General features: G+C 38.5%; 1 protein-coding gene across 11 annotated transcripts in view; it reads right to left on the bottom strand.

Moving 5' to 3' along the window:
• KLF12 (KLF transcription factor 12) overlaps positions 1-19,557 on the bottom strand; it is a 450,646-nt gene that overhangs the window by 247,349 nt on the left and 183,740 nt on the right. For 8 of the 11 annotated variants that reach the window (XM_055245003.2, XM_055245008.2, XM_055245007.2 and 5 more), the window contains one exon: positions 11,533-11,622. In XM_055245003.2, coding sequence (XP_055100978.1) covers positions 11,533-11,622 — 90 coding nt within the window. Of the gene's footprint in view, positions 1-11,532; positions 11,623-18,759; positions 18,796-19,557 lie in introns of those variants that run through there. The other 3 variants (XM_055245006.2, XM_063618775.1, XM_063618773.1) reach the window with 1 other exon arrangement.

Below are 19,557 nucleotides of genomic sequence, written 5' to 3'. Positions count from 1 at the left end.
TAGAATTTTGCCCATGTGGTGACCAGGGATTATGTTTGCCCATTAAGTAAATACAAACATTATTTTATATAAAACAAACATACTTATGTAGTAAAATATTTTTTAATCCTATGAAATTAAGGTGAAATAGTGACTCAAAAGAGTTCACATTTACTGTAGGATACTGCATAAAAGGCTCTGTGACTCTAGTTAGGTAAATTTGCATTTACTGGGGTACTGAACAAAAACTTTTCACAAGATCTATATTAGTTTCTTCTTACACATCAATATATTAGTAGGAATTATGTCTGATATCATATCATGTCCAATGTAGTAACTAGTTACAATGATCGAAACTGAGTTACAAAGACAAATACCCTGCAATGATGAAAAGACTGATTCACAAGACATGGACTACACAGTCCAGTGCCTGTTACTTACTGGTTGTGTGATCTTACATGCGTACCATCTCTGCAACTTTATTTACTAATAAAAACAATATTACATCTACTCAAAGGATTACTAAGGCAGACAAGCATGTGAAACCATTATGTTCTCTTAATGAATTGACATCCTTATCATTATGAGATGCTCAATTTTATCTCTGGTTATATTATTGTTCTGAGCCCTACTTTGATATGAATACAGGGCACCAACATTTTGGTTTTGCTGTTATTTAGTGTTTGCATAATGTATCTTTTTCTATCCTTTCACTTTTTATCTTAAAACAATGTTCACCACAGAATTATTATGTTCCAGGAAGAAAGTATTCTAAACTATTAATAGCTTTTATTTCAAGATGTGATCATGTCTTTTAATTTCTCTTGATAGGTTTTTTATAGAAATTTAAACTTTTCTAAAATAAAATGTTATCAGACATAAGAATTCCAGTTTCTGATCTCAGGACAGGCCTTGTACACAGGCACTCAACAGGACTGGCATGGCTAAACACGAATAGTCTCACCTTTCATATGAAACTTCTTCCTCCAGAGTTAGAAGAAGGATGCTGTCAAAGCCAAAATTTATTTAAGTTTTCATTGTAAGTATAAGGAAGGCCATATACTCACACATGGTTGCTGATATAACAAACAGATTTCTTAAAAATCACTGCCCCTTTGAACTATACAAAGCAATCTGCTCAAGTCTCCCCTTAGCCAGTTTAGTAATCCATATTTGCTCTCCTATACAGTTATAAATCCTAAGCCCTCTAGTTCAAAAAACTTTTTTTTTTTTTAATTCTTAATTGTGGTAAAGAACATAACATAAAATTTACTCTCTTAACCATTTTTAAGTGTACAACTCAGTAGTGTTAACTATATTCACAACGTTGTGTAATAGATGTCTAGAGCTTTTTTCATCTTACAAAACTGAAACTCTATACTCACAGGACAACTTCCTATTTCCCTCTCCCCCAACACCAGGCAACTTCATTCGACTGTCAAAGATTTTGACTACTCTAGATTCTATCCTTTGATTACTCTAGAATGTACCATCTTGCTATCTGTACTCTGTTCCTTTTACCTTTTATTCTTTTAGATAAATTGAGGGGTTTTTTTGCAGTGTTTCTGGTTCATCTCCACTACTGGTCTGACAACTGTATCTGGTTGTTTTGTGTGGGTGGTTGCTCTAGAATTTACAACATAAGGCTTTATCACAAGTTATCACTTATGACTTACTGACCTACCTTCAAATAATACCATACCACTTCACATGTGGTGGGAGAACTCTACCTATACTTCCTTCCATAACCCTGCCCTGTGCTGTCGTTACTACTCATTTTCATTCAAGATGTCACGAACTCCACCATGCACTGTTATATTTGCTTTCAGCAGTCAACTGTCTTTTAAAAAGATTTTTAAATTCTTTTATATTGACCCATATGTTTACCATTACTCATTTCCTGTATAAATCTAAATTCCTACCTAGTATCCGTTTCTTTCTGCCTGCAATTTCTTTCTTCTTTCCTGACTCATTTCAGATAAGAAGACTGATTTATCTTTCTTCATGTGTAAGGTGTATTTTTTGCCCCCTGGCTGCTTTTAAGACTATGTCCTTCATTACTTGTTTCCAGCAATTTGATTATTATGTGTTTTAGTGCCATTTATTCTGCTTGGGGCTCATTAAACTTCCTGGGATTTGTGAGTTTATAGTTTCCATCCCATCTGAACAATGTTCAGCTTTTTTTCTTCAAATATTTTTTCTGATCTTCCTCTTCTTAAAAGTCTAATTGTATGTATGATAAGCAACTTGTTATTGTTCCACAGCTGCTTACTGAAGCTCTGTTTTTATCTTCAGTCTCTATTTCTTTTCCCTCTGTGCTTTGTGCTTTATTTTGGATAGGTTTATTTAATTATCTATCTATCTATCTATCTATCTATCTATCTATCTGTCTGTCTGTCTGTCTGTCTTGAGACAGATGCAGTCTCGCTTTGTTGCCCAGGCTGGAGAGCAGTGGCACAATCTCAGCTTACTGCAGCCTCCACCTCCCGGGCTCAAGTGAGTCTCCTGCCTCAGCCTCTTGAGTAGCTGGGATTACAGGCATGAGCCACAATGCCTGGCTAATTTTTGTATTTTTTATTTTTTAGTAGAGACAGGGTTTTGCCATGTTGGCCAAGCTGGTCTCAAACTCCTGACCTCAAGTGACCCACATACCTCGGCCTCCCAAAGTGCTGGGATTACAGGCATGAGCCACTGTGCCCAGCCTATTTTGGATAGTTTTTATTGCTATGTATTCAGACATTGATCTTTTCTTCTGCAGTATCTATTAATGTCATCCACTGTATTTTTAAAATTTTAAATACAGTATGATATGGTTTGGAAGTTTTTTCCCCTTCAAATCTCATGTTGAAATGCAACCTCCAATGTTAGAGGTGGGCCTAGTGAGAGGTGTTTGGGTCATAGGGGCGGATCCCTCATTAATGGCCTGGTGTTGTCTTCACGGTAATGAATGCGTTCCCACTCTGAGTTCACAAGTTGTTATCCTGGCACCACCTCCCTCTCACCACATGATGCATGAGCTCCCACTTTGCTTTCTGCCACGATTTATTTATTTATTTATTTATTTTTGAGATACAGTCTCGTGTTGCTCAGGCCGGCGTGCAGTGATGGGATCTTGGCTTACTGCAGCCTCCACCTCCTGAGCTCAAGCAATCCTCCTGCCTCAACCTCCGGAGTAGCTGGGACTACAGGCACGTGTCACCAAGCCTGGCTAATTTTTGTATTTTTCGTAGAAATGGGGTTTCACCACATTGTCCAGGCTAGTCTTGAACTCCTGCGCTCAAGTGATCCACCTCCCTTGGCCTTTCAAATTGCTGGGATCACAGGCGTGAGCACTTGGCCTCAGGTATTTCTTCACAGCAATGCAAAAACGGACACACACAGTGTATGTTTCATCTGTTTAATTTCTTATCTTTTTGTACCTTCCATTTCTCTTCTCATCATTTTCATGTTTTCTTTCACATTCGTGAGCATATCAGATACAAAATAGATGTTTTAAGATCCTTGCCAATTATTTGTCATTTCTGGATGTGTTTCTATTGATTCATTTTTAAAACTTGGTTATAAGTTCTATTTTCCTGCTTCTTTGTACATCTGGTAATTTTGATCGGAGGCCAGACATTGTGACTTTTACATCATTCAGCACTAGATCGTGTATTCTTGGGAGTGCATTTTTGCTCTGGTATACAGGTGAGTGACTTGCAGATCAGTTCGGTCCTTTCAATGCCTGTTTCTAAGGCTTGTCAGGGTAGGTCTAGAGCAGTCTATTCCAGGACTAAGGGCCACTAAGCTGTGACCCTTCCAAGCCCTCTTCCCAATGCCTCACATATGAAGAGGTCTGTCCACCCTGATTTCTGTCAGCTTTATGTGAGCTCCAAGAATTGTTCAACCTACTGCTGTATGGCCGGCCTTTCCTTGCCTTCCTCAATACACAGGAAGATAAGTACTCACCAAACCCTTTAGTGGGCCCCTCTGGAGATCTCCAGAGCTCTCTCTATTTGTGCAATTCCCTCCTCTACAGTATTGTTCTTCTCACAAACTAGCTGTCCTAACTTCTCCAAATACCAAACCCTGCCTGCTTAGCTCAGTGAGACGGCGAGGCCCTGTTTGGGTTCTTCCTCCCTGCTTTCCCGCCCGGAAGTTACCTCCAAGCAGTAAGCTGTGGCCACTATAGAGTTCATCACGTTTTCTGCTCTCCTCTCAAGGACCATCGCTTGTTGTCCAATATGTGAAGAAAAACATCTCCTATTCGTCTGAGTTTCTAGTTGTTTATGGTGGGAGTCAATTCCCACAGGAGTTAATCCTTCGTGGTCAGAAGTAAAACTCCTCCAAAGGTTAAATAGGATATTTTGGCCGAGCGCAGTGGCTCAGGCCTGTAATCCCAACACTTTGGGAGGCAAAGGCAGGCGGATCACGAGGTCAAGACATCGAGACCATCCTGGCCAACATGGTGAAACCCCGTTTCTGCTAAAAATACAAAAATTAGCCAGGCATGGTGGCGTGTACTTATCATCACAGTTACTTCGGAGGCTGAGGCAGGAGAATCGCTTCAGCCTGGGAGGTGGAGGTTGCAGTGAGCTGAGATCGTGCCACTGCACTCCAGCCTGGCGATAGAGCGAGATTCTGTCTCAAAATAAATAAATAAATAAATAAATAAGGATATTTTTTGTGATGCACTTTATAAACTCTGAATCGGTATGCAAACATTAGCTCAAGAACACACATCTACAGAGAAAACATGCTTGATGGTCCAGATTTTTTTAAAAAAAATTCTTCCACAAAGACAAGGAGACAATACAGACCATGATCTTGTAGAAGCTGAAATATTCTGGAAAGGTTAATTTGCCTGAAATCAAAATGCTCAAATTACTCAGAGCATTTAATTTCCTTAAGAAACATTCCTTTTTACAAAGCACTGACCCTATAAAAATGCAAATAACTCTTGGAAAAGACACTTTACATTCTCTTCAATTAATGAGACTGTGGTTAGAACTGGTCATCTGTTGGTACCTTGAACCATTACAGCACCATCAGAGCGCAGGGACATCTGGATTGTGGGTGGCAGGAGAATGAAGTTGAAAGAGAAAGTACATTGCTAAAGGGAAGAAGGGCAGAATTCTCAACTTCATAGCTTTGCCCAGGGCAGGCCCTGAGGGAAAGGATTTGTCTGCTTGCTATATTTCCCTTGGGTACTATCTGTAATTACTATCACAGCTCATTGATTTTCAATTCCTTCTATTAATATATTTATTGGCCATTCTGACATTATTAAAATCAGTCTAACTCTGCATCTTTAGTGAAGGATATCTCTTCTTAAAATAGGAGTTTTGCAAGAGCAGATATTTCTTTCTGCTTAAAAAAAAAAATGGTCTTCTCACATTAGCCATAACACAGCAACTGCAAATGTTTTTCTTTGAAGCCAGGTAGTGACATGCAGATTTCACTACATATCAAAAGATCTCAAGCAGCGGGTCATCAGAGAATATTAAATGATAAGCAAACTCGTATTTCCAAGATAATTTTACCAATTTAGTCAAACGCTGGCCCCTGTTCCACAGCAGGAGAGGGAATAATGAGCCCCTGGTTAAAGGGTAATGCAAGTGGCATTTTTAATAATGCCCTTTTTTCACTTCTGATAAAGTCATTAAAGTAACACTGTCTTACTACGCCTTTACACACAGATGTACACTAGATCGTTAGTGTAAAATTAAATAGGTTTACTGAGGAAAAAAGTTAGGCCAATTGTTGGGTTTTTTCCCTCTAATGCTACTGAATTTTAATGTAATTTATTTCCTGCCTTAAGTAAACATTCCATAGCACATTTCCAGGTTCAGCTACAATACCTGCACCCGTCTATATTTCTTTATTAAGCCTAACAACTGGAGTCTTTTTCAAAAAAGCACCTGTCTCCAAATCCTCTCAATTCCAGTGTGGCAAACAGCCTCTCACTTACAACAAATAGCACACGAATGAATCACCATTTATTGAGCCCTGCGGATTCATAAGCTCCTGTGCTGAGATGATGAGGAATAACAAGAAACATAAAGCATAAGCTCTGCTCTTAAGGAAGTTACATTACAGCTGACTTCATGATGCTAGTCAGCTCTCTGTGATATAGGAATAGCTTCAACACCTTGTTATTAATGTCCTGCAGAATGGTTTCTAAGAGTTACTGCAAGCTGCCTCTAGGGAAAAGACTGAGTCTCCCTTATCCTCTTTTGTTCTGCCTCTAAAATGAGAGAGCGCATAGGAATCTCTGGTCCGGCCAAGGTGGATATTTCCTGGTAGTTAAGGCATGGAGTATTGACGTGATCCTATACTTCTCTGCGGCAATGCCTGCACCCTTTCTAGCTACATGGCTATGGCAAAGAGGCATCAGGCTCGCTTCCCCAAGGGTAACAGAAAGGAATCTGTCTTCCACTCAATTACTGACTGCTTAGAGTACTTAAAATTAGCAAAACACCCAATCTCTTTCCCTGTTTCTGCCACACTATTGCCGCTCTTCTCTACTGGCCCACGGATCAGAACTGTACCTGGTTCTACAGGAGAGAAGAGAGGCAAGATAACCAATGGCTTCAACACCCTTGCAGTTAGTGTAGACACTCAGGTCAGCTCCTTCCCCGCAGCAGATTCCTCAGACTTAGGAAATAAACAGTGAGGGTGACTAAGAAATGTTGCTTTCAGGTCTCCCTCTGAGTCCTCTGCACCTATGTAGTTTTCAAAAATATTATTATTTAGAGAGCTCTTCTTTTTAAAACATTTTAATTTAAAGAATTTCAAATACACAAAATTAGGCAGAATAAACTATTTTCATTTTTTTTGGTTCCATTATTCTGTTTTTATTCTGTTATTGACATTATTTTTTGTGTTCCATTATTTCACATAATAAACTCTAATCAGAATTTGAAACATTCTTCCAGATATGCTTAAATAAAAATTCAAATGAAAAAAAAAGCATTCTAATTTCAGATTTACCCTATATCTACTTGGAGAATCATGAATTAACATAGATGTTGAAATCTCTACTAGATACTTCATGAGGATTGCAGCAACATAAACGAAAGTAATAGGGCCTTTTTCTCCTGTTTTTCTTCAAAAGGAGAACACTGACTCAGCACCCACCAAAGGCAGGCAGCCTCCTGTGAAGATGGGTGGTTAATTCCATCTTCCAGGTGAGTAGGATTAGAGGAGAGAGACGAAGCATGACCCACACAGCTGGTACCGGGCTGAATACCATCTGAACTCAGGTCTTTCTCACTTTGAAGTCTGTGAATTTACACTTCCATACACAGGAAGCTTCACTGCAGTAAGACTCTTAAATGCATAAATAGAAAGGCTCTGTCTCACCCCTTGCTCCTCACCAGGATCACAGAATGGCAGACTTTACCTGGGAGGGAAGGCCTCATCTCCAGCACCCCCACTGTATGGATGCGGACATAGAGGCCTGGAGATAGAAAATAACTTCCCAATGTCATTCCAGCTGGTAAACTGCAGGGCCAGGAATAAAATCACATAGTATATCTTTGGGGCAGTATCCTCTACATACTGCCTTATCTCTGGGTGTGATAGTTCTAATACTCTTCTTGTTTCAGTCCTTTGCTTAATAACATGTTAGAACATCCAAATGCTAACAGCATTTGGGAAGCTCTTGTAACAGCAGGGCGCACGCACCAAAGTCAGAAACAAAGTCATCCAAGCACTCCTTGCTGTGCCCCTGAAGTGTATCACAAGAGCACATGCCCTTCCTAGAGGCTGCCAGCAGCATGTGCTGTGTTACCGACAAGCAAGAAAACCGAACTCACATTTTAGGTGACTGCAATAATTATCTACCTAGCTTTCACTTAACTAAAAATGCAAGAGTCAGAGAACTCCAAACAGAAGGCACACAGAGGTGGTGCCCATATGCTACCACACCTATCCGGTTCACATGGCTACGAGATGAGGACTCCTGTCACCAATGAGAATGAGTATTTCCAATATTTACAATTTTGATTTTTATGTTCACAATAACCCTATGACGTAGAGCAATTATCTATGGCAATTATCTATTGACTGGTTTTATATTTTTCACCAAGCTAATTATAATGCCCAGACAAGCGGAATAAATAATGTATTCACCATGTGCCAGAAACTATAAGAGATACAAACCAGAAATATAAGAAATAGTCCTTGTCCTCTCGGAGTTTACATTCTGATTGAAGACACATGATCACATACCCACAGCATAAATCTCATTAAGAGAATGAGGCAAGGCAGCCAGAACTTTTCACAGAAGAGACGCAGGCCTGTTCCCAGTCTGTCTTTAACCTCTGAAATGTGCTCCTCAGGTCCTGAATTCCTTGGAAGGGTGGGGAGACATGCAGAGCCCGGCTGACAGCGGAAGACCTAAAGGACTCTTTTTAACACACAACAGAGAACAACTACATGCCTTCCTGGTGCACTGAAACACAAGGGCGTGTAGAGTAGCACATCTTTAAAATGATGTGTGCAGCCTGAGAGAAATATCAGCTTTTCTTCACCAAAAGATTGAGATTAGTATCTATTTCTTAAAGTCAGAGTACCAAAACTAGGTTTTTCAGAGTGATTATACATTCCAACCAATGTACCACCTTCAGGCTTTCTTCAAGCTTTCTCATTCATTGTTGTGACGCAGACAAGTTTCTATCACTTTTTGTTCATTGTTAACTAACATGTCTCATCTTTTTCAAAAGTCCATAATCAGCTGTGCATGGTGGCACATGTCTGTAACCCCAGCTACTTGAGAGGCTTATGCAGGAGGATCACTTGAACCCAAGACTTTGAGTCCAGCCCGGGCAACATAGCAAGCAAAACTCTATGTCATAAAAAACAGATAAATAAATAAATGCCCATAATTATACATGTGACTGTAATTATTTATTGAAATTTCACTAATGTGTTTTTCTTACAAAGAATTAAACTTCAACCAGCCTTTAAGTCATAAATAAGGAAGTCATGAAATATTCAAAATTCTAGTTCTCCTTATCTAAAAATAGTTCTAAGATTCTGAACATTATATGGTATATAACACCCAACCCATCCTCTCTAATGAAAAACCCAGCAAAGTGGCCAAAAATGAAAGTCACCAAAATTCTAGATTTTGTTTTAAACAAGAGTTGATTTAAAGCATTACGAAATTGTTAAAATTATTGTATTCTAATAGAGTTAAATCATTATACGTTTCATTAAACACTACAGGCTGATTCTCTTGAAGCTTTGCTACAAAAGAGAATGAAATTGTATCTGTCATATATTTGAGGTACACATAAACCCAAAGGAAAAAAAATAAAGTTCTATTTCCCTCCAACATGCACAATCTAAATAAGAGTTAAAATACCAACATCAGCTCCATTCACAAGGAGAAAAATAGATTTTCATGAACAGGCATTAGGCAATATCTATGAACCCACAACTTTTCATGTCCCTATCTAAGGACAAAAAAATGCTTTCTATAAATAATGTGACATGGCGTTCTTACTCACACTGCAAAACTGCTGGGAATAGTGGCTTTTGTTTTTTGCACACCTAAATCTTTCAGGTAGACCTTACCTTGAAACCGAAAAATAAACGGGAAACAACTATATGGATATTGTTAAAGATTACCAGGACTGGTGACAGCAACCCACTATCCTAGCTTTGACCATTTGTCTGGGGCTAAGTTTCTAACTGGTTTGCTGTAGTTTTTGTCTTCCTCCAACATGCACCGTTTGAACAGATTGTTATTTCAAGTTGAAGAAATTATTGTGAAATATGGACTGCTTTTTCACTTTTTTTTTCTCATGAGCAGTGGGAAAAGGCTATCCTTTCTCAATGAGACGCCAGGCTCTATATGAGTTAAGCAGAAATTTATTTTACTAAACTCATGATAATGCAACTAGATTAAGAAATCAATTAAGAAAACAGAACTCTAAAGAACTAAGACAAATCCTCCCCATGGTTAGGTTAATCAATAAAGGTTAAAACTATCTATAAGGTTTGGAAGATATATAGAATTTAACTTAGTGAATCCAGCTAGAAAATCCAGTTGAACACATGACTTTTTCTGAAAAACCTTGTCTATACTGAACCAATGTTAGTAATTGCCACGGTCTTCTTCTTCATGATCCTCTACTGCCTGTGTCTTGGGCTGAATCTATATGAATTGGTCATTATATCACGTATAGGACTGTGGAGTCATGTTATTGGTTGACATACTCCACAAAGTTCATTTCAGAGCTACAAAACTCAACCCAGAACATAGAGGTGAAATGACATCCTCTACCACGATGAGGCTCTGTTCAAACACAGGCTTACACTGAAAAACAGAAATTATATTGAGATGCCACACAGCTCGCTACGTGATGCTCAAGTATGCAGAAGTTATTGAAGAGACCCTCTAAATACTACCATCTGGATCCATAACCTTGAATGTTCTCATTATGAAATCCTTTTGGGACATCAATATCTTAACCCTTTGAGTGGGATCACGGATGTACTCATCCACATTGATTTTTATACTCTAACAGTGAGATTTTATTCACATTTAAAATTTCTTTTCAATGTTCAAGTATAAAACATTGCTAATTTTTAGCTTTTTTTATTATTATACTTTAAGTTTTAGGGTACATGTGCACAATGTGCAGCTTTGTTACATATGTATACATGTGCCATGTTGGTGTGCTGCACCCATTAACTCATTTAGCATTAGGTATATCTCCTAATGCTATCCCTCCCCCTCCCCCCACCCCATAAGGTAAAGATTATATACGTATTTACGTCCTTCTATCAGTCACCTGTGCTGCCTCAGTGGTGGTGGTTTAATAAGATAAGTAGCCAATGGGCACTCAGCCACATGAGCAGCACTTTATCCCTTAAAGTTGCCAATGCTGCAGCCAATTATCCTGCTCTTATGCTCTTAAATAAATCAGTGAAGCCATAAATGTTCATTATAAAATCTATGTCATTAAAAAATATGCACTCGTAGTCCTTGTATTTTCAGTACCCATAAATTAATTCATTGGTTTGGCTATGTATTGTTAAATAATCTTTCTTTCGCTTTTAGAAATTTTTCAAATTCAGTGACCTCATCAACTACCCCCCAGTACTCCTACAGTAAGAAAAGGCAAGTACAAATGTCAAAAGAGAAACCCATCCAACAAACAGTAACATTCTCATAGCTGTACTTTGTCATTTCCTGATTAGAATCAACCAAACTATGATGACACTGAGGTTATATTCCCACCTTATTAATACTTCCTCTTTGCTTTGGATTTTTGTTAGCTTTTCAAATCATTTACCAATTTAGATATAGCCATATGGTTCTTATAATATCACTATGCCTTCCAAATTTTAGGACACTATCCCTTCCAAGGAAATAATAGTTGAAGTTGCAAATGGGTACAGATCAACCACAATCTCAGATTTTTGTTTGTTTTAACCTGAGAGAGAAAAGCTTAAGCAAGGGAAACCGCAGAAGTGCTCTGCAAACCTCAGGATGCTCTGCAGAAGAATGCCACTCTCATCAAAAGGAGTGGGGCACTGCTGGAAACTTGTGCTTACCCCTTGTTCAGATTCCAAAAGCTCTGTTTTGACTCTGACTGCCGGCATCCCATCAAGCATTAACATTCTGTTCTCAAAGGTGTTGATATTCTGAGAATAGAAGGGAGAGAGAAAGATTCAGCTCTAAAGCATTCAAAAGAGGACCTCTGGGAGAGTCTTCCCTCATTGTAGTACATTTAGTACTGCTAACTTAATTTTTTAAACAATAAAGAATAATTAAATGAGAATATCAGCATAACCAATTATCCCCCCCCCTCCACTCTGAACTTTCATTTGAAATAATGACCAAGCAGTTGAATTAATCAGTCTGATTCTCTGACCTCTGGGTTGGAGGTCAGACCGTAATAAACTGGAGTATGGAAACCTTACATTAATTTATATGGGGCTACAACAATTCATCACGCTTTCACAATAGTGGAAGGAAACAGAAGGCAAGTTTTTCTCTTCCCTTAGTTCTGGAAATTGTATTGTGCAAAGATATCCATAAAGGAGAAAATCACATAAAAATTTATAAACTCTCATATTAGTCAAAGCCTACATCATTTAAAATCAAGATAATTCCATACATTTAATTTTTATGTCATGGCAATTCTGGTCAAATGAAAATTTCTACCTATCAACCTCCAAATATCTACTTTAAAAACAACCAACATAAATCTTAGATTAAGAGTGAATTTTTAGGCTGAACTAAATAACAATTATTTGGTCTTTATTCTGGCATATGTTTTGCTCAATTTACCACCTCTTGAAAAGAAAATCTTATTTATACTGTAGCTCAATAACATTTCAAACACCATTTATAAAAGATTAAATCAAGGTTATTTTCTACGTAATTGTCACCGCCTTGGGGATTTTCTACAGTCAGCAACCTAGGAAGGGAGTCAGAATCACACTTCAGTGCTCACGTAAGGCCCAAATCAGGCTCATATTTTTAAACATGTGTAGAATGCTAATTTCTCTGTTACATATTAACTCAACTACAAATCTGATAGAACTAAATTTGATTGAGATTTTAGAATGGTTATTTTTACTTAATTACAGAATGTAACCACAGGACACTAAAGTGGTCTTATTAAGAGAAATCAGTTTCTAAATATTTTGCCTACCTGGTGAAAAAGATAAGTATAATTTCTAAATCTTCAGGTGGTCACCTTTAATATGGTTGCTTTTCTACAAAATAGCAGGTTAAATAAAAACAACTGGGCCAGGCACAGTGGCTCACGCCTGTAACCCCAGCACTTTAGGAGGCTGAGGCAGGTGGATCACCTGAGTTCAGGAGCTCGAGACCAGCCTGGCCAACACGATGAAACCCCGTCTCTACTAAAAATACAAAAACTAGCTGGGCGTGGTGGCGGGCACCTGTAATCCAAGCTACTCCGGAGGCTGAGGCAAGAGAATCGCTTGAACCTGGGAGGTGGAGGTTGCAGTGAGCAGAGATCGCACCACTGCACTCCGGCCCGGGGAACAAGAGTGAAACTCCATCTCAAAAATAAATAAATAAAAACGACTCTCCTTTCAACAAATCATAAATTACATGTTCTTATTACCAAATAATACCAACAGAGTGCAGTATAGTGAAACTCTATTTCTCATATTTCTTGACTCTTCTTTTTGTTAAGAAAAATGTTCCAAGAAATAAAACGTACAGAGCCTCTTATAAATATTTGCTCCAAGGAATCAAAAAAAAAAACAAATTTACCCTGGAGTTAATGAGCATTTTAAAAGTCTACACCACCTAGTCTATTAGGTGATAAAAAGAAGAAAAATTACTGTCAATATTATTTCCCTATAAATGTTCAATATTTTCAAAATTGGCAGGATACTTTTTAAAAATGTTTGCTTTTGACTTGTCCCCTTTTTTCAGAATTTTACATCTTAATAGATAATTTACAGCAGAAGGAACTGTGGTATATTACTGGTGAGCTTGGATGAGTTGTTCTGAACTTGAAACCCTTTCATGGAGGCCTGTGGGTTGTTTTCACACGGGGCAGGGATCTCAAATCCTAACGTGTCACTGGCTTCCGAGGTTGGCAGCCGCCAGCTTGGCTTACCACCATCCAGTCTCAGGAAAGCCTTCCTGCAGCCGGCCAGCCCTCGACTCTCTGGAGTCTGGCAGCAGCTCTAGGAATCCACCTTAACAAAGCACCCTGTAGGCTGTTTGGCTGGTAGACAATGAAGGATGAGCTGATATTGCTTCCTACCCCGGAGGAGTTCTTGCCCAGATGAAAAGGCAAGAAGATGCCTTACAAGGAAGGCCCAAGCAAAAGAAGAGAAAAGACAAAGAGCGATTCTGGAAACGCAGATTTAATGAACTGTTAGAATCTGATTAGAGGCTAATGTCCCTTTTAGTGCTTTGTACCAATTTACAGCTGATATACTTTAACCATTTTCCCCACTGGCTGTGATAAACTCATTAGTTTAAAAAATGCAAGCTAACCGGAGTCTTTGAAGTTAAAAACTGATAAATCATGAAAACCTGACTGGGTCTGTGTTCCACTTAACACATTTAAATATCACTATATATTCATGATGGTTTTTCTTTAAATTTATATTGTTCTTGAATAATTCTACATGTGTTTAAGTCAAAATGTACAGTTTAATTTCATGTACAAGTGAAAAAAGTAAAACAATCTCGATTTTTTTAAGAAATCACGTTTTCCTGGAAATCTTTCTATGATTTTCTAGAATCATTCACAGCCACAACTATAATAAACACCATAAATAACAATGTTCACAGCTGGGGAACTAAGCTTCAACTGTTAAACTCTTTCAACTAGTGCAGATTCAATCTGTATATATACCTGTTGCAAACACATGTGAAGCATATTCATCTCTGCATTCATGGATCTAACCTCAATTCTCATAAACAAAAGCGTTCAGTATCACGGCATGCTCCAAACTATCAAGGAAGGTGTGTGATTTTTACACAACACATGGTAATTACACAGCATTGACAATACAGTCCTTGAAACAAAATATTGATAGATGTATCTCACTGAGCTAAGATCAGATACATATAATCTCAGATGAATGTAGACTTTAAATATGTACTAGATTCTAAAAATTTGGAACTGCTGTCAAACATATCTTGCCATGATCTTAATCAAAACACATTTGCTGTGGAATCAATAGCTCAACTGATTCCTAAGAGATGAATAAAATTACAGTCATCAATTTTAGTAATGTAGTATTCTTTGTGTATTTATAACAAACATTTTGATGTTACACAACCCTCAAGAAATACTTTATGTATGCTTATACATTTGTTTCATGAGTGAATTGTACCAATTAGTGAAAAATCATCCATAGAATTTGTTAGTTGGCTGTTGACCAATTCCATGTGCACGGGATGAGAAGGATAATCTTGATATCCCATTTACCAAATATGAATTGGCAGTGGCCGGACGTGGTGGCTCACTCTTGTAATCACAGCACTTTGGGAGGCTGGGGTGGGCAGGTAACTTGAGCTCAGGAGTTTGAGACCAGCCTGGCCAACATAGTCAAATTCTGTCTCTACAAAAAATACAAAAATTAGCCAGGCATTGTGGTGGGCGCCTGTAGTATCAGCCACTCAGGAGGCTGAGGCAGAAGAATTGCTTGAACCCGGGAGGCAGAGGTTGCTGTGAGCCAAGATCGTGCCACTGCACTCCAGCCTGAACGACAGAGGGAGACTGTCACAAAAAAAAAAAAAAAAAGAGTTGGCAACACAGTAGTCCAGCTGACATTCGCTCTCCCTGTCAAAAAACATATAACCACAACAGTCGTTCATCCCAACATCTCAAAATATTCTGAATGTAATGTGCAGCAAGGAAACGGACTGATCTTCAATGACCAGAACTCATAAAAACATACAATGGGGTGACTTTCCAGGTCAACTCCTACAATGTGCCCTCCTAACCTCCCAAGGCAGGTCTTTTCCTTTCTCTTCTCCTGACCTTGACTCATTCTGCACAACTGGAGTAATAAGGAGCTAGCTAGTCAATACTCAACAGTTCTAAACTTTTAAACAAGAGTTCCTGTCATAAGTCAAAAATAACTGCTGGTATTTGTTTTGCTCTTTGTAGATACAGGATATACAATATATTTATTTAAATACACATCCACTTTAAATCTTTACGTCAGCTACAGGTGATGAGAAATAAGAATATGTCGCCCCTGCCCCACATCCACGTTATGCTAGACAGTGATGTGAGGGACATATGAACAGTCAAGATTCACTGCACCAAGTTGGTTGGGACATTTCCATAGCAGATTCTTTTTTTTTTTTTTTGAGACAGAGTCTCACTCTATCACTGAGGCTGGAGTGCAGTGACACGATCTCAGCTTACTGCAATCTCTGCCTCCCAGGTTCAAGCGATTCTTGTGCCTCAGCATCCCAAGCAGTTGGGATTACAGGCATGTGCCACCACGCCTAATTTTTTCTATTTTTTGTAGAGAAGGGGTTTCACCTTGTTGGATAGGCTGGTCTCGAACAACTGGCCTCAAGTGATCCATCTGCCTTGGCCTCCCAAAGTGCTGGGAATACAGGCATGAGCCACCAAGATGGCATAGCAGATTCTTAAAGGTTTGCAATGCAAGAGTGCCAACTGGCTAAAAGTAACATCCTGTGGGTACCTCTTCCTATAGAAAAAGTATCAGAATCAGATTACAGGGCAATTAGGGGTTTGCATAAAAAAGATTTCTGAGAGAATTCAACTTCTCTCACTTCTACCCTAACAACAACACACACCAATAACAGCAATTTTTTTCAAGCCCTATTGCAGATGTGCCAGTTCCACTAACTAACAGGTTAACAACTAATTGCAAAATCTTTGCTTATATACAAGCACATCAGTGAATTCCTCCCTCTCTCTGGGTAAGGATTAACCAACCTAATAGATTGAAATAATGTTTAGGTAATTATTTCAGTTGTCTACTGCTATGCAACAAATCACACAGTGGCATGAAGCAACAATCATTTTGTCATTATCTTGGTAACAAAAATAATACAGATATTTGCATATTTACTGTGAGCCAGACCATGTGCTAAGAGTTGTGCATATAGCTGCTCATCTAATCCTCACTGCAACCCAAGAGGTTGATGCTGTGTTATCTGATGTTGAAGCATCTGAGACATAAGGAGGTTAAATTGCCCAAGCCCACACAATCAGTAAGCAATACAGCTGTATTGGAAAAAAAAAAAAAAAAAAAAAGAAAAAAAAAGAAAACCAATGAGTGTGACCCCAAGCCAGCACTCTTAACCGACATACTCTATGTACCTACTTGTCCACTCACTCACCTTTCTCTATATCAATATGCACTCCTAATACAATAGAAAAAAAATATGAACACCTTATTGAAGGTCCCAACAGAGACACTCTGGAATCTCAGTAACAGCTCCACCCTGAGCTGGGCTAATTTAACTATGGAACTAAATGTGAAACTTGTGGTCACTGGTGAGTAGCTACGATTTGGAGAATCAGTCTCTGGTTTCAAAGCTATTTCAAAGCTATTAATATTTTTTTCCCTTTAAATCAAGTTTTCCACATATTTTCTTAATTTGATGAGATTATATGTTTCTATCCTAGGAATATCTCATAATTAATTTAGCAAGTAACTTCATTTGCTACCCAGCTTTTAAAAAATATTCTTGTCTTTGGCGGCTCACTCAGTATTTTCACAATGGTTTCATGTACTTCAATGAAACACTAACTTCACCTTCTACATTTCATACTCAGGACAGATGCCTCTAAGCATTACATTTAATTTATAATGGCTAAGTGTAAAAACATCCTTTTCTCTACTCACATATCCTCATGCTGATAACTCAGTTTCATAGAGGGCATATAACTAATCAAAGTACCAGAAGTGGGACAAAATAAACATCCCTTCAAACACAGACTTTGCCATTCTAGCCCAGCCTTTCATCTTACATTCTTTTGCATCTTGGGAGAATGGATATCAATGTCAATAACTGTATTTTATTAAGAGAAATAAAAGCCAAAACCATAGGTCTATTGGGACTCTCACCTAAAATCCCCCATATGTTTCAATGATCCAAATTACATTATTCTGAAATATTTGTCTTCAGTTTCAAAAACAGAATCATTCCATTAAACTCCTCACATTGAAGCACACGGAACAGTATCTCTCCTAAAGACTAGTAAAACTGTCTATGTAATGCAGCAATTTTTAATTTCCTGATAGCAATGATCAGTCTGTTTCCTATGTTGGTAAAGTGCCAAGCTATCACAACAATGTGTAGTTTATACTAATATTTTAAAAAATATTTCCTATTAGTGATAGTTGCTGAACTAGCCATGAACAGCGGATGTTCTTATTCAAGCTGCAAATGGATGCTTTTCAAAAGGGCAACCAATCCAATCCAAACTGGGAGCCAAAATTTACTACTGGCATTTCCAAAGGCCTCAATACATTTGTAAGAATTACAACAGATGCATGCCTACTTTCCTTTGTTCATTGGGCAGAAGATGGTTAAAATGACATCTGAGCTTCCGAATAACACTTTTCACCCCAGCATTTACACAAATTGTAATAGAAAAGTATTTCTGTCATTTGTACTCTGAAAAACTGCACACACTTGGGGGTTGTGAGTTGGCTAAATCTTTCCTTAAATACGCAGTGAGGGCTTCTACTTGCCTGTCATTCCTTACCATCTGCACCACAGTCATGAACCATGGATAAGAGGAGTGTTCAGAAAGCAAGAAAACATCATGGCAAGAGAAGTATTAACCTACCACCAACCAATCCCTAGAGAAGGAGGACAAAACTTCAGTTCAGCTGAACAGGTATTAACATTATGAGGAGAGATCTGACATGTGGAGGCAGGTATTAGGGTAGAGATGGACTTACAAGTGGGTTTGATGTGAGGTAAAGATGAGAATTGACTTCAGTCCTGGAAAAGGAAGCCAGAAACAAGATCCCTCTGGGAGACGAGGCTAGCAGAAACTAATTCTCAGGACCTACCCCCAACAGTCCAGAACTAGGAAACAGGAGTAGAGAGAAACCAGAAAGCTGGCTGCGTGCTCCAGTCCATGATGCCAGGCCTCCCCTGGCACATGCTTGGACGCAGAAGCCAGGCATCATGAGCCTGGGCAGAAGTGCCAATGCAGCAGAAAGGCCTCATAGACGATCAAGAAGTACATTTGCAATACAACCACAATATCCTCACAAGGTTCCCTAATTTTACAAATTATGATAACAGTTATAATAACATTTATTCAACACATGTACCAGGGGTTGTTTCATGTGCTTTACATTCATTCATCATTCCTTCATACACTGATTCATTCACAATATACTTATTGAGGGCCAGTCACTGTTCCAGTTATTTAGGATATATCAGTGAGCAAAAAAGAGAAAGTTCTGTGGAGTTTCATTCCAGTCATTTAATTGCACATCAACTTTTTTTTTTTTTTAACTAGGCTATTTTAGACGAGAAAATTATTAAAGTTTGGAGAGATTATATAATCTGTCCAAGATTATGAAAATGATAATGAGTCTAAATTCAGGATGACAATCTATTTTTCATTGCTTCCAGGGATAGAGATCCCCAAAGCACAGGGTACTTTGGCACTGCCACAAAGCTGTGTAAGCCTAGAACTGTGCAAGCAACTCTGGCTAGTGGGTTTCAGGCTCCTGATATATCAAGAGACCAAGTACCATGGCTGAGGTGGAAGTAGCAAGGCAAAGGCAAACTGATCCCATATACAATGGAGAGGAGAGCTCCAAGCTCATTCTGAAGTTCTTGCCCTGACCTACAGCACGTGCCTCTAACCACTTCCCCAACCCCATTGTCCACCATTTAGCTCAGGCTACATCTTGACCATATCAAAAATGCTCCTCCCTCCAGGACTGTGTGCATTCTATTCCATCACAGTACTCACCACTACCTGACACTCTTTATATGCCATTACACTAGAACATAAGTTCCAGGAGGACAGAGAGTTCTCTTTTTGTTCGTAACAGTACTCTTATCCTAGCCTTGAAACTTACACTATTAAGTAAATAAATATTTGTTAGACT

The sequence above is a fragment of the Symphalangus syndactylus genome, chromosome 15 (genome assembly GCF_028878055.3).
Source record: "Symphalangus syndactylus isolate Jambi chromosome 15, NHGRI_mSymSyn1-v2.1_pri, whole genome shotgun sequence".
Classification (NCBI taxonomy): domain Eukaryota; kingdom Metazoa; phylum Chordata; class Mammalia; order Primates; family Hylobatidae; genus Symphalangus; species Symphalangus syndactylus.
This window is presented reverse-complemented; position numbering and strand designations above follow the sequence as displayed.